The sequence below is a fragment of the Diplotaxodon limnothrissa genome, linkage group LG23, assembly GCF_057381915.1.
Source record: "Diplotaxodon limnothrissa isolate DT_005_m linkage group LG23, D_limnothrissa_male_GT1.1, whole genome shotgun sequence".
In the NCBI taxonomy this organism is placed as follows: domain Eukaryota; kingdom Metazoa; phylum Chordata; class Actinopteri; order Cichliformes; family Cichlidae; genus Diplotaxodon; species Diplotaxodon limnothrissa.
In genome coordinates this window covers 42,957,633-42,973,955 of record NC_140617.1, presented here as the reverse complement: position 1 = coordinate 42,973,955, position 16,323 = coordinate 42,957,633, and the positions used below count along the sequence as shown (strand labels likewise).

Here is a 16,323-nt window from a genome sequence, read left to right as displayed (position 1 = left end):
ATACATAAAAAAAAGTAGATAAGAACACAGGTGAAAAGAGAGGAACAGCAGCTGCAGATTTCTGTACTGAAAGTCACATTTTTACAGAACTATAAAAAGACACAGGATACAGCCAGAGGAGCACATGAACTAATTTGATGATTTAAAAGTAAAACGATAGGTCAACTCTTATTTTTGTCAGTCTTTTTCTTTCATTTTTTTTATAATGGTAATAGGCGTTTACTTGTGTATTACAAAGTTCACGGGAAGCGACATTGTGGATATATCAGCTACTGAAGCACAATTCTCTACTCTCCTGCCGATAGACAGCTAAAGGACACTTTAATTCTTTAATTTAAGTTTAGCAGCAAGTTTTTAGTTTGTTCTCCTCCCTAATGGAGGGAGTGTGTACTCTGTCTGTTTGTCCACAGTTTTCAAAACAGCATTTTCAGATTTTCTGTGATGGTGATACCGATAACAGCAACATATTAGGCCTTGGGGGACATGATTACATATGCTGGCTAAACATGAGCTTGACTGCTGTCCCTATGATGTTGCTATGATGTCACCATGATGACATAACGGGTTGACATCATCATGTTGTAATAAAACATCAGTGTTAATAAACCTGCCCTTTGATAGTTGCGCTCTCTGAGTGGTCTTGTTTTACGTGTTGTTTCACGCTCTTGTATTGATGGATTTAGTCAAAAACATTTCTTCAAGAAATCTCAGTCAACATTACTTCAACACAAGGTCACTGCTTACTCTGCTGTTCAAGCAGCTAAATCAACCTATAAGCAGAGCTAGCTTTGGACAGAATACCAATCATGGTTCACATGCAGTGCTAACCTTTTCATAGTTTTATTGCTGCAGTTGTCACATGTGCTTTGGATGACTTGAAGAAAATATATAAAATATATTTTCTGCTCAAATGTTGCCTTGTAGTCATTTTTAATCACATAGGTAAAAAATACTAGCTAATAGTACGGTACATCATCATCCTGTTTTTGAGTTAACTATCAAATCCATTCACCCACACCAGTCGCAGCAGATGGCTGCCCCTGCCTGAGCTTGGTTCTGCTGGGGGTTTCTTCCTGTTAAAAGGGAGTTTTTCCTTCCCACTTTTGCCTCTTCTTCAAAGGGAGTGCTTCTTCAAAGGGAGTTGTTTGATTGTTGAGGTTTTCTCTGTATTATTTTCTTTATCTTACAATATAAAGTGCCTTGAAGTGACTTGTGCTGGTCTATATAAATAAGACTGAGTTAAACTGAACATTTATTGATGCCAGACTCGGCTGAGGTGACAGATCAAACCAAATTTTATAAAAAATCGTCACCCTGAAATCTCTGCAACACCAAACTCCAGCCTAGCCATACAGGATCCACCAACATACAGTGTTCTAGAGTCACGTTAATACTACAGTACAAAGCAACAGTAAATCTCTCAAATGCTGCATTCAGTAGTCAAAGGTTTGCTGCTTAAATCATATTTAAAATCACAGATTTTATTAATTTAGTTAGGCATTTTTGCTACTAGAATTACTGCAGCACATTATTGCTTCAGTCACAGCACTTGTTAGTGAACGATGGTAGCATTTAGCAGCTGTTGTTGCTGCACTAGTGAGGCTGTTGAAACTGTCCTCGTCGCACTTTTACTGTGTGTACAAACAGATGAGTTCAAAGAAGACTGCAGTGAAGTCCACAGTGGAACAAGAAAGGCTACTGTAATGTATTTAGTAAAAGCCCCCGAGAAGTTAGTTAGAACTTGCTCTACTTTTCTTTTCAGAGAGAACAAAAGGCAGGTAGTGTCGTGCAACTATGTGACAAATCCCAAGACAACCGATGCAAACCTACATGCTTGCAAATATGTGTGTGTGTGTGTGTGTGTCGTACTCTTATCTGGTGCTGCCTGGCTTCCTCCATGGTGCTGAGGGCACAGCAGTGAGCCTCCTGTAATCGATGCTCTCTCCTCTGATGTTCTCTCTGCATCTCTGCAAACACAGAGATATCAACGTGTACACTGAGATGCATCAACAGCAGACGTGTTTCCATTCTGTTTGACACGATAAGGCAATATGACAATCTGAGCCAGTCGCACAGCGGCAGGAGATGCGCCGCTGAACAGAAGGTGACAACAAAATATTTACACACTCGATGCTCGGACTATTTGTATTAAATATTTAGGTTACATTTCAGATTTTTATTTATTCTTCACAACAAAATAAAAAATCGGTTTCAGCAGTGGTACAGTGCAATGCAGCATGATTTGTCTCGACATGCTGACGATCTCATGCTAGTGAACATCCTGGGCTGTGAATTCAGTTATTTCCCTCATGGATGTTTTGAAGCAGTGATTCCCAAAAGTTTTTAAGGGAGCAGTGGCCCCCTTCATGGCTGCTTGGCTGCAATAATAACAGAAATTCAACTTGAAATTAGTAGTATGCACAGTTACATATTTATATCAATGTAGTTATATAAATATGGAATTAAAACAGGAAATAGGAGGTGGTATTACTTTATTTTGACCTAAATTTACTTCCCCTGTATTAAAGTTTATGTCCCAGTTAGCCTTACCACTTTGCATATGACTAGGTAGCATTAGCAATTTATAGCCAACATCCTCCTGTGTGGTTTATTTATTTTTAAGACATTTTTCGAGGAATACATCACATTCTCATGGATTCTGATTAGAGTGAAGATTTAAGATTGGGTGGCCCCAATGGATCTTCAGGTTTTTAAGTGGGCTGCAGCACTCTTGACTTTGGGAATGGCTGATTTAGAGGCACGCAGGTTTCCCCTGATAAAACTTGTCAGACTGCAACTCGTCATCTAACAGCTCAAACTGGCTGTTACAGCTCCAACCTTCCTTCTCTTTCAAATTCCCATAATCAAAAAATAAAAAATCTCTTGTTTTAAAGTTTTTAAGTTTTTAAGTTAAAATCACATACAAATGCAAAATCGCTACTTTAAGAAAGTTATTTTAGGATGAAATGTTGAAACTCCAGCGGCAGCTTGTAGCCGCAGTCGCCACGTGGAGGAAGCGCGTGCATACCTTTGAGCTGTTGGCTCAGGAGCTCTCTCTCCTGGTTGAACTGAGACTGCAGCTGTTGGAGAGCTGACTGAGACTGAGACAGCTGCAGCTCCAGGGACTGTTTCAGCAGAGAGATCTGAGGAAAAAGGGACGTAAAGGGGGAAGTAGTAAAAATATGGTGTTTAGGTGTTTATAATGAGCAAAGGCTTATTCAAAAAAAGAAAAGAAAAAAGTAACAAGACAGAACAAATTAGATTAAAAGCAAATGTTAACAGGTCAGCGTGCCCACATCTGATAGAAGCAGTAATTACAGGCTGAACTGCAGGGACAACACTGTGTCTCTCTCCAGGTGGTTCTCTATCTCCAACTGTGCGGCGACATCACATTTAATTTACAAGGAAGACATACCTCCAGGAAAGAAGCAACTCACTTAACAGAGCACACACATTTAATTAAAAAACTCTCTCTTTTGCTCCACTATATTTTTTCCAATGCATCGCTCTTAACCAGGGAGAGAGCCTAGGTTTTTCCCCCTTTTTCTAACAACCACTCCCTGGTGGTGATATTGACACACAGATGTAATAAAACCACTTCAGGGCTGCGGATGAAGATTTCTCCACTCGTGTCAATGAGCTGACAGCCCGTCACGACGACGAGTGACAGCGCGCACGGCCCAATAACAAAAGCCAACAAGCGTAAGCCCCATCAGAGCACGCCAAAGTGTTTTGTTTCAAGGAGATACTGCAGCTATCAGAGGCCTAACTGCCGGTGAGTGGCAGAACTCTCTCAGCCAGACGCCTCCGGCCCTTCACATGCCACTCTTTCTCTGAGCCGCTGCAGTTAAATCCCCCGCAGGGTTTAGTGCTGAAGAAGTACCACATTAGCAAGTGTAAGGTAAGATGGATTTAAAAATGAGAGGATGAGGAGCAGGGCTGGGATGAAGTTTCTGAGGTTCTACATCGGATAAAAAAAGATGGCCTGCACAGTTTATCCTCTCTGTCTACTCCAACTAATCATTTTTACATTTACAGCAAAATAATGGGATGTGTGAGATTAGCAATGTGGAAATACCTTAAGCGACCTTGTTTGCAAAAACATGCACCCAGCCCTCTGTGACTTAATTAAACACAATCCCAAGCGCACAAGTTTTGGCTCGCACAAACTGGAGCCTCGGGCTCGGACCTGGTAATGAAAATATCTTAATGAAAAAGAAGTCATTATAGATAACGACGGCACATCCGCCCAGGCGCACAATACCGCACGGGACCTGCGCTCACTTAAGGGCTTTCAGGAATGTCTTTTTCTACTTTAACAGCACATGTAGCTGCCACGTCCATCAAACATGAGAGGCTAAGGCAGCAAAGGCATAAATGGCTTCACTGAAACAGGTTAATCAAAAATTCAGGACATCAGGGGTGATTTTTAACTACATCTGCTAGTGTGTCTGCACAAAACAGTCAAAAGGGAAATCATTCAATTTTTTCATCCTGTTGAGTCTTGGCAATTCTTTAAAGTTAGTGAGTAAAATTATTCAGCGCCAAATGTCAGTAGATTGCAGATTTTGCAGGCAACTGGGGTCTGTTTTTGTACCCTCACAATTCAAGCGCATAATCCTAGTTACTGTGGCTGCTGTAGGATAGCCACTGTAGCTTTTTTATGTTGTCACAATATATCATATTTGCTTCTTTTTATATCTTGCTTGTTCATTAACTAACTTGTAAAGACTTTGGATACTTTGTTGTTTTTAACTTTAGAATAGAAATAACACTGACACTGGCAATGAAACATGCCAAGAGAGATCAAAAACATTCAATTGAGACTGAATGCTATAAGAGATGCAGCCGGCCGGCATGTTTTTGCTCCTGTGGAAGGCTGTCAGTCCACTGTTTACCTCAGCTGTCAAAGCCGGGTGAGAAGCATCTATCTTTATTTACTCTGGAAGAGGCTATAAAACTTTGTGAAAGGAGTCCAATATGGAGTCAAAAAAGCTCAGTTGTGAATAATGACAGCAATACTGAGGTCCTTTTTGCCACCGTTAGCTGTTAGCCTCTGTTAGCAACTGTTGAAACTGTCTTTGTAATGGTTGCAACTTTTAAGGACTCAGGAACGTCATGACCGAACGCTGATACGATGTGAGAATGTAATCAAACTCTTTATCAGAGGGAAAGTGTGATTTTTAGGACACTTGAGCCAAACATATGTAACGTTAGCCCAGGGGCGGGAAATTCCAGGCCCCGAGGGCCGGTGTCCTGCAGGTTTTAGATCTCACCTTGGGTCAACACACCTGAATCACATGATTAGTTCGTTACCAGGCCTCTGGAGAACTTCAGGACATGTTGAGGAGCTAATTTAGCAATTTAAATCAGCTGTGTTGGTTCAAGGACACATCTAAAACCTGCAGGGACACCGGCCCTCGAGGCCTGGAGTTGCCCACCCCTGCGTTAGCTTGTAACTAGCTGTTGTTGTTTAGCCATAACAGTTGTCAGCTGTCTGGAGATGGGCCAGTTGCTTGTCTAATCTGCAGACAATAAGTGATTGTGGCAGACTGGTATGGAAAGAACAAATGCATTAACCATGTTTTATTAGTCTGTTTACTCTGATGTAGCAGAAGAAAAGTAAATGCTTAAAATTAATGGCTGTACCTTTAAATCACAATTGATTTTCTGAAAAAATGGGAAACATTTTGATTGGATTTGGTATGCATCTTCATTTCCAGTTAATAAACAAAACTACCCTATCAATCACAGGGGTTTTCCTGGAAAAACAAACCCTTACTTTTAGACTAATTGTGCTGACAGTTGTAGCTGCCCCTCAAGACCCTCTCCTAGCCAGGAAAGGCCCTGCATCTACTTAAATTTTGATCTGTATTGAAATTTATTAAAATAATAAATTCAGCAATATGGCAGTTGTCCCACCATTAAATCCACCACACAGCAACCAAGAACAGAGTCCCACCATGCTCACTGCTCTGCTGTTCTGAGCAAACTGAGCATCTGGCAGGCTGGAGGGTCGGCGTATGAAGTATTAACACTGATCAAAAGAAATGCCGAAGAGCAGTAGTTGCTACTGGAATTACTTTTTGACTGAAAGAGAAATTGTACACACCATGAGGGTGGAATGTTGATGCAATTATGGGATTGGTGTTGTCTGAATGCACAATAACTTGAATTTGTAAGGATGATACAGAAGAGGTGCAGAGACACAGAGAAGCACTGACAGCCTTAAAACCACACCAGGAAAGTAACAATCTAATATAATATCCCCTTCTCTGATAAATAAAGCGGAGAATTTATTATTCTTAGCGTTATTAATGGGTAATCGACCAATATACATCCATCATATTTCCGTTATCACTCTGACAGATGCTAGTTGTAATCATGGCTTATGTGTGAACAGTTTGAGATTTGTCCTTAAAATGCAACGTGATGTGTTATATCTGAGGGGACTGCGAGTTTCTCTTTGCATTGTGACTGATGAGTCTCTGAGCCCCCCGGTAGGGCTGGTGTTTCTGCAGAGCTTTAAGTAGGTCAATACCGTGCAGATCACTGTAATAATACTTTCGTGCTTTTGTCTTCATAGTGGCCCAGCTTGCATGTCTGCTGTTTTTTCTAGTTAATCTTTGTGCAAGACTATGATTGAAAGTATTACGGGGATAAGCTAAAACATTCCTAACTGGGCTTTCAAATTAAATTTAAATATTTTGGGTTGAAAAGGATCTTTTAAGCATGAATTAAACTACTTGGGAATGTTTTTTTCAGGTGATGTTCATGTAGCCTTTGAAAGCATGGTCTTGGATTTTGAAAATTATGCTTATCTGCACTTCACTTTAATGCTGTACTGGTGCCCCCGGCCATATCAAACTCAGAGCAATTCAATTCCAGAAGTTCTCTGGGTGAAATCCTCTACCTCTGGTTGGTGGCCAATACCATCTACCAGAGGTCCGAGGAGAATGGCCAAACTGCTTTAAACTGACAGGGAGGCAACCACTTATAGTAAATAATCACTTGTAACAAGTGAGTCTGCAGAAGAGCATCTCTACATGCAAATGTTAAAGCAGAAGACCACACTGGATGCCGCTCCTGCCAGCTAATAACAGGAAACTGAGGTTATAATTCTCCAGAATTGGACAACAGAAGATTAGAAAACACTGCCTGCTTTGATAAATCTTGACTCCTGCTGCAACATTTAGATGGTAGGGTGTGAAACCGGTGTGTACAACATGAAAGCAGGGATCCATCCTGCCTTGTATCAATGATTTATGACGCTCGTGGTGCAATGGAGTAGAGAATATTTTCTTTACAGACTGTGGACTCGTCAGTACCAGGTAGGCATCATTATAATTGCCACAGCCTACGTGCGTATTTACCCAAAGCTCAAATCATCTCAAACTGTTTTTTTGGACATTCAGTTCACTGAACCCAAATGGGCTCCACAATCACCAGATCCCAATCTAATAGAGCACCTTTGTGATGAGGAACTCTGTGATGCTGTCGTGTGAATATGGACAAAAATCTCTGAAGAATTTATCCAGCACTTTGTTGAAATTATGCCGCGAGGAATGAATGCAGATCTGAAATCAAAAGAGGTACTAGCAAAGCACATTTAAAGAGATTCCGGTAAGTGTATATACACTTAATAATATCCGTGGATTACAGTATTACATATACACACATTAGCCATCTTTTCTGTTGCTCCTAAACCAACCCCCCCCCCCCCCCCCCCCCCCCCCCCCACACACACACACACACACACACACACACAGCCCTGTGAGGGCAAAAAAAGACACACATACAGAGGCTCACATATAGTACACATACAGTGTAAGCTCCTTAGATATCTGATCTGTGATATTGTTTGAAGTTTATTTTTAGCCACTCGGCACTATAACTTTAAAATGCTCCTTTTTATACTGTGACCCACATTTACATGATTCCTAATCTGGCATCTATAATCTGCAGATGCTGCAGATAAGAAATGATGCTCCCTAAAGAGCCCACTATGAAATTCCATCTTAATTATTACAGCCACATCAATGAGGACTGCTTCCTTTCATCTTAAAATGATACCATATCTATAGCTGAAACAAATAGGTAGCAATCATTTATTTGAATATTTGGTGATTCTTTTGAAAACTGCCACCTTAGCTTGCACATTTTTTTCAATTAAGCAAATAAATATTTACATTTTAGTCTGCAGAACAAACGATTTCTGGAGTAATTAAGAAACTCCAACACAGTAGCTATATCAAAGGTCAAAGGTCCATCGCAGAGCCGCCGACCACAAACAGATGTCTCAAAACCAAAGGACAAGTTTTCTTTGGTAAACAAAAATATTTTATGAAGAAGAACAAAACTTTGTGTGGAACAGAATCTCTTGTATCTTGTGTTGGAGTTAAAGTCAGATCACTCTTTAACTTTGTCTCGTTTTGCCGTGAGCTGCTTTTGTCACGGTTTTGGTTGGGGGCGTCTGAAAAGTTGCCAAGCTGGCACTGGTGACTCCAGCTTGGCAGAAAATGTTTATCTGGAGCCACCAGCGTCTTGGCAAACTCAGGACGAGCCTCTTTGAGGTTTCAGTTGTGACTCAGCTCTGAATTACCCAGAGGCAGTATGCTCTGCAGGAACGGCTACATGAGTCTAAGCAGACGAGCGTCTGAGCTCCCAAACCAGCGTCAAACGGCTCGCTCTGTTCCTACAGTGCTTTCATTCTGACCCTAGCAGCTAACTTCAGTCCTCATAAGATAAAATCTCCCGAACTGTAGCTACTGGAACATCTGAAGGAGCATTAATTTCAAAGGCTTTCTTTAAAGAACCTATTTAAAGGCTGCAAATACATAGCATGCATACAGGGAGTGCAGAATTATTAGGCAAATGAGTATTTTGTCCACATCATCCTCTTCATGCATGTTGTCGTACTCCAAGCTGTATAGGCTTGAAAGCCTACTACCAATTAAGCATATTAGGTGATGTGCATCTCTGTAATGAGAAGGGGTGTGGTCTAATGACATCAACACCCTATATCAGGTGTGCATAATTATTAGGCAACGTCCTTTCCTTTGGCAAAATGGGTCAAAAGAAGGACTTGACAGGCTCAGACAAGTCAAAAATAGTGAGATATCTTGCAGAGGGATGCAGCAGTCTCAAAATTGCAAAGCTTCTGAAGCGTGATCATCGAACAATCAAGCGTTTCATTCAAAATAGTCAACAGGGTCGCAAGAAGCATGTGGAAAAACCAAGGCGCAAAATAACTGCCCATGAACTGAGAAAAGTCAAGCGTGCAGCTGCCAAGATGCCACTTGCCACCAGTTTGGCCATATTGAGCTGCAACATCACTGGAGTGCCCAAAAGCACAAGGTGTGCAATACTCAGAGACATGGCCAAGGTAAGAAAGGCTGAAAGACGACCACCACTGAACAAGACACACAAGCTGAAACGTCAAGACTGGGCCAAGAAATATCTCAAGACTGGTTTTTCTAAGGTTTTATGGACTGATGAAATGAGAGTGAGTCTTGATGGGCCAGATGGATGGGCCCGTGGCTGGATTGGTAAAGGGCAGAGAGCTCCAGTCCCACTCAGACGCCAGCAAGGTGGAGGTGGAGTACTGGTTTGGGCTGGTATCATCAAAGATGAGCTTGTGGGGCCTTTTCGGGTTGAGGATGGAGTCAAGCTCAACTCCCAGTCCTACTGCCAGTTTCTGGAAGACACCTTCTTCAAGCAGTGGTACAGGAAGAAGTCTGCATCCTTCAAGAAAAACATGATTTTCATGCAGGACAATGCTCCATCACACGCGTCCAAGTACTCCACAGCGTGGCTGGCAAGAAAGGGTATAAAAGAAGAAAAACTAATGACATGGCCTCCTTGTTCACCTGATCTGAACCCCATTGAGAACCTGTGGTCCATCATCAAATGTGAGATTTACAAGGAGGGAAAACAGTACACCTCTCTGAACAGTGTCTGGGAGGCTGTGGTTGCTGCTGCACGCAATGTTGATGGTGAACAGATCAAAACACTGACAGAATCCATGGATGGCAGGCTTTTGAGTGTCCTTGCAAAGAAAGGTGGCTATATTGGTCGCTGATTTGTTTTTGTTTTGTTTTTGAATGTCAGAAATGTATATTTGTGAATGTGGAGATGTTATATTGGTTTCACTGGTAAAAATAAATAATTGAAATGGGTATATATTTGTTTTTTGTTAAGTTGCCTAATAATTATGCACAGTAATAGTCACCTGCACACACAGATATCCCCCTAAAATAGCTAAAACTACAAACAAATAAAAAACTACTTCCAAAAACATTCAGCTTTAATATTAATGAGTTTTTTGGGTTCATTGAGAACATGGTTGTTGTTCAATAATAAAATTATTCCTCAAAAATACAACTTGCCTAATAATTCTGCACTCCCTGTATGTATTCAAGCATCACTATGGCTTAGAGACAACCTGGTTTAAAAAAAAGAGGCTGTTCCTTTTCTTCTACCTCACTATGACGGGACAAAATTAACACTGTTACAGCTTTTGTTGTTTTCATACCAATTTACTGTTGCTGTGGGAGTTATATGAGTTGTGAAGCAGGTGAAGAAGCTATTTACAGCGTTGCTGTTAATCACATTCACACAGTTATTGAAAGACAGGAATGCCTGTGAGACTTGATTTGGATTTTCTTTTTTTGCTTCAGGCTGTCCTTAAGTCAGGGGTCTGCAACCTTTAACACCAAAGAGCCATTTGGACCCGGTTTCCACGCAAAAGAAAACACTGAGAGCCGCAAATACTTTGTGACATCTAAAATGAAGATAACACTGTATATATTGTTTTTTATCTTTATGCTTTGTGTGAACAACTAAGGTGTGTTGCTTATGAAATCCATGAAGTGCTGCAGAGAAAATTACATTTTTATTTATGTAATTAACACATTTTGAACTCTTAAAGAAATATAACAAAAGGAAAGACACCCAGCTGAACTAAAATGATCCAGCAAACAAAAACTGTTGTGAGCCACCCTTATATCTCCTTTGTGCTTTTGGAGCCTTGAGCTGACTTTTAAAAAATAATTGGAAAAAAAGCTCTATGCTGCTAAAAGATGAAAAATAGATATTTGCAAAATTCTGCCTAAATATGTATTTTACTTGGTTTCCGCGATCACGCCTCGCCGCCTTAAAGTCTGTGCTCTCTCTGCTGTTGTGTTGTCGGGCTGTGAACTGAAAAGCTACAGCCGGCTGTGTGCGTACAGCAACCGTGTGTGAAAAGTGGTCAATAAAGAGATGCTAAAAAGCCTGTTCATGGAAACATCGTCGGGTCTGCCGTGATAAGTTTACAATGGGACTTCTGCTCCTGAACCTCTGCGCACAGCGTCTGCAGATCGGGGCTGTAAGAAGTCACTTTCATCTTTACGCAGGACTGTAAGCTGTCATCTGTGAGGCGTGAGCGGTGTTTGTTTTAACATAGTTCATGGTGGAGCTGCTGACATAATGTGGATCCGAAGATCCATAACTGGCCTACCTGGGGCTGAAAGTCTCGATAAATGCACGGCGTTTCGGCGGGTACACCGGCTTCCGCGAGTTTGAAGCTTATTTTGAGCGATGAAAAAAATAATAGAATATAATTTTATTTTTTTATTTCAATATCACAATAATCTTCCAATTTAGAAGTACAGGTTTAAAAAAGAACATAAATAAAATACACTTCAGCTAAATATTTCTAATTTATTTTCCCAAACCACGCGGAGCCGCACTCTAAGGACTAAAGAGCCGCAAGCAATTATCAAATAAATCATTGAATTACATCAAGTTTTACTCTGGAATAGACCAAGAAACCTGAAGTAAATGATAAATAATTTCAACTGCTTGTCAAAGAACAAAAAATGCATAAAAAATGAACAACTGCATTCCCGGATACTAACAGAGTTCACCTGCATGTGATATCAATGCTTTATAACATACTGCAAACAGTGATGACTGCAGCATCACCAGCATGTGCTCCCGACCTCATGTTGTAGCTTTTGGTTGTTTACAGAAAACTCAGAAAGCTACTGTTTGTGGGTATGACTATAAAGGCAAAGTCAAACATACTAACAACGTTGGTTAGTAACTACTATAAGACGAGAGCCAATCGTTTACATGGAAGAAGAAGTTGGTCAAATCAGCCTCTCGCCGTCTCTCAGACTGACATGACCTTTTCTTTTCTCTTGGTTCAGGCTGCCATTGTGTTTTTGTTATCATCAGCTGACATAGTAAACGAGTTACTGGGGTCGGTTTGTAAGGCAGCTCTAAGAAAAGAATAAGAGTTTAAGAGTTGCTATGTCAACAGCAAGTCATATTTACTATAGAGCTATTTATCCATCTGGATTGTTTTGGTGTGACGTTCCCAGTTTTTGAGCCATCAGCCATATAAAGGTCTACTTTTGCTTGTATATGATGAAACTAAATGGTACTTACCCTGTGGTTCTCAAAACACTAAAAATACATAAAAAAAAAAAAAAGCAGTTTTAAAAATATCTGTAAAAATCATGTCCTTCTCACCACAAGAAGGAAAAAAAGGATCCAGCAACGTCAGATCTCTTTCTGCTGCCTGCCAATTAAAAGAAGTGCGCAACTAGCTAACATGAAAGCTCAGCTGAGGGGGGGTCTCTACAATGTTAAAATCTTGCCCTGCTGTCAATTATGTGAGCGTCTCATCATCAGCGGATGAATACTTCCTCCTGACACAGTCGGTGGGTATGGTTTGATAGACAGAAAAATGAAACTGATCAATGTCTGGGGAGAAATGTCTACATGTCTACAGCTGACATCACTGAAATGTTGAACAGCAGGGGTATTCAATTAAAAAGTAAGGAGGTCCGGTTAGAGAAAACAAAGATCCAGAATATCAAAGTTCCATATATGTCATAGTTTAATGCAATACATTTACACTTAGCCTTACAGTTAAATCAATGTCTGTGAAATAAAATAAATACAGTCAATTAATCAACATTTTAACTGTGTTTTAACAGTGTTTATTAAAATGTTCACAACGACCTGGAGGGCACTCTAATAATAAAATAGATTTGATAAACAGACAAATGTCTCGTAATTATTTTATGGTTCAGGCTTTCTGGAGTTAAAGCCCTTAAACCTTGTATGTGGTAACCAGAGATGGGCAGTAACGCGTTACAAGTAACGCGTTACTGTAATCTGATTACTTTTTTCAAGTAACGAGTAAAGTAAGGGATTACTATTGCAAAAACAGTAATTAGATTACCGTTACTTTCCCGTAGGAACGCTGAGTTACTGCGTTACTAAAACCGTGATTTTTTGCGAGAATGTCTCATGACAGTGACGTAAGCAAGTGCAACGTTCGTGACAACAGCTGTGTGCAGATCAACAATGGATCATATATCGAGTGCGGGAGAGAGTATGAGCGTGCAGCGTTTAAAGCGTGGAAGTACTAACCTTACTGTGAGTTTGATTCCATAAAAAGTGACAAAAACATTAGCGTCCGCTGTGCGTGGGAAGAAAACTTCTTTTTACAGCGAAAAAAAAACCCTAAACAAGCACCGAGTGCGCTACCACGTAATGGGAAACGATTAGTTATGTCTATAACTTCTGTTCCCTGAAGGAGAGGAACGAGGTACAACACATAAGTATGGGATATCACGCCCTCGCGTGTCCTGGCTGAAGAAACCTTTATTCACGCCTTTACGGCAGATGACGTGTGATGACACGCGCAAGGCCCCGCCCGCACATATAGCCGCTGCCATCACCGTCATCCCTCAGTTCGATAGCCGCTCTTCACCGAGCCAACTGCTCAGTGGGGCCACCCTGTGTTGTACCTCGTTCCTCTCCTTCAGGGAACAGAAGTTATAGACATAACTAATCGTTCCCTTTCAGTCGATTCACTCGGTACAACACATAAGTATGGGACCTATATACACGCCCCGCAGAGCAGCCACCGAACCGGAACGGGACCACCACATCCTTAGTGAGTGGTAGACCCAGCAGAAAGGACAGCATGAGCCACCGAAGGGGCTGTAACGTCCAACCGATAAAACCGCACAAAAGTGTGCGGCGACGCCCAATTAGCCGCTGCACAAATATCAGCCACAGGCACCCCTCTAAAAAGAGCCCATGAGGTCGCCATCCCCCTGGTGGAATGAGCTCCCACCCCGTGGGGCAACGCAAAACCTCCGGTGCTGTATGCCAGCGAGATAGCTTCTACAATCCAGTGGGACAGCCTCTGTCTGGACAGAGCTCTACCTCTATTCGGATTAGCGAAGCAGACAAACAACTGGTCACACAAACGCACATCCCGAGTGCGCTCAATGTAGGTGCGTAGCGCACGCACCGGACAAAGAGAATGCACCCTCCTCTGCTCCTCAGATTCAAAAGGAGGGGAGCAAAAGCTCAGCAACTCAAACTCCATTGAACTATAAGATGCAGGCATGACCTTGGGAAGATAGGCGGCATTCGGACGCAATACGACCTTGCGGCCATCAGGAGAAAACTGTGTGCAGGCAGGATGCACAGACAGCGCATGAAGGTCCCCCACTCGCTTCGCCGAGGCCAAAGCGAGAAGTAATGCGGTCTTATACGAAAGAAGTTTCATATCTACCGACTCAACGGGTTCAAACGGAGGGCCACAAAGGGCCTCCAGCACCAAAGACAAGTCCCAAGCCGGGACACTGGACTTAAGCACGGGCCTCAGCCGGCGAACCCCTTTCAGAAAACGCACGGCGAGGGGATGCGCACCTGGTGTCACCCCGTCAAAACCGATATGACAAGCAGATATAGCCGCTAAATAAACCTTGATCGTCGAAAACGAAAGGCCTTTATCCAACAGCTCCTGCAGGAATGTCAAAACATCCACAATAGAGCACTGAAATGGGAGAGTGTGGCGGTCCTGGCACCATCGCTCGAAGGCTCGCCATTTGTAAGCGTACAAGCCTCTAGTAGACGAGGCCCTGGCGCTCTGAATCGTCGCTACCACACTAGGTGGCAGACCCTTAGCAACCAAGTTTAACCTCTCAGCAGGTAAGCATGAAGGTGCCACAGATCCGGGCGCGGATGAAACACTTCCCCCCCCGCCTGAGAGAGGAGATCCCTGCGGAGAGGAAGCTGCCAAGGACTTGCTGCAAGCAGGCTGATTATTTCTGCATACCACGACTTCGCGGGCCACCAAGGGGCCACCAGGATCAGAGAGAGGGAATGCCGACGCACCCTCTCCAGAATTGGAGATATCATTTCCACTGGGGGAAATGCATACAGGAGCACGTCTGGCCATTGGTGCGCTAGCGCGTCCAAGCCCAAGGGTGCATCGTGGTCGATTATGGAGAAGTACAGGGGGCAGTGAGCATTCACCCTGGAAGCAAAAAGATCTATTTGCGCCTCGCCAAATAGATCCCAAATCTGAGCCACTATTGAAGGGTGTAACCTCCATTCTCTCACCAGAGGACCCCCCCTGGAGAGAAGGTCCGGCCCCAGGTTCAGGTGGCCCGGGACATGGGTGGCTCTTAGAGTCAGAAAATGAACACTGCACCATAACAGCAGAGAGCGAGACAGCTGCAACAGGGGAAGAGAGCGTGTTCCTCCCTGCCTGTTTATATAAGACACCACTGTTGAATTGTCCGTCCTGACTAAGACATGCTGGCCCTGCAGGACTGGACGGAAACGCTTTAGAGCTAAGAACACTGCTAACAGCTCTAAGTGGTTGATGTGCAGCTGGCGCTGAGCCGCGGACCAGATCCCTCTCACTGACGCACCCTCGCACAGCGCTCCCCACCCACTTAGGGAAGCATCTGTGGACACCACCTTGCGAAACAACACCCTCCCAATCCGAGAGCCCTGGTGCAGTAGCCCGGGCTCCCTCCAAGGACGGAGAGCTAGCATGCAAGACGCAGTTACCGGCAGCCTCCTCCGGAGGTGACGCGAAGCACACAAACGGTGAGAGAGAGTCCAGCGTTGAAACGCTCTCATTTTCAACAGCCCAAGCGGCACTACGGCGATCATAGATGCCATCATGCCCAACAAGCGCAATATCGTCTGGAAACGCAGTCTGCGTCCCAGCTGAAATTGAGCGAGGCAGCGATGAAACGCGGCCACTCTGTGCTCTGACAACCGTGCGCGGCTGGAAAGAGAGCATATTTCCAGACCGAGAAAAGCGATCTGTTGACCTGGGATTAGCGAGCTCTTCTGAAAGTTCACAGAGAACCCCAGTGTCTGAATGTGTGACAGAACCCGCGACAGCTGCGTCTCCGCCTGTTCTCTGGAGCAAGCCACGAGAGCCCAGTCGTCCAGGTAGGCCAAGATGCGGATGCCCCTCTTCCTGAGGGGCGCTAGCGCTGCCTCGGC

General features: G+C 43.0%; 1 protein-coding gene across 1 annotated transcript in view; it reads right to left on the bottom strand.

Annotated features, from left to right (window-relative positions):
- fam184aa (family with sequence similarity 184 member Aa) overlaps positions 1-16,323 on the bottom strand; it is an 81,293-nt gene that overhangs the window by 13,333 nt on the left and 51,637 nt on the right. Inside the window, exons 15-16 of the mRNA XM_085348067.1 lie at positions 3,029-3,143; positions 1,870-1,967 (exon numbers count right to left, since the gene is read on the bottom strand). Of these exons, the coding sequence (XP_085204193.1) occupies positions 1,870-1,967; positions 3,029-3,143 (213 nt within the window). The remainder of the gene's footprint in view (positions 1-1,869; positions 1,968-3,028; positions 3,144-16,323) is intronic.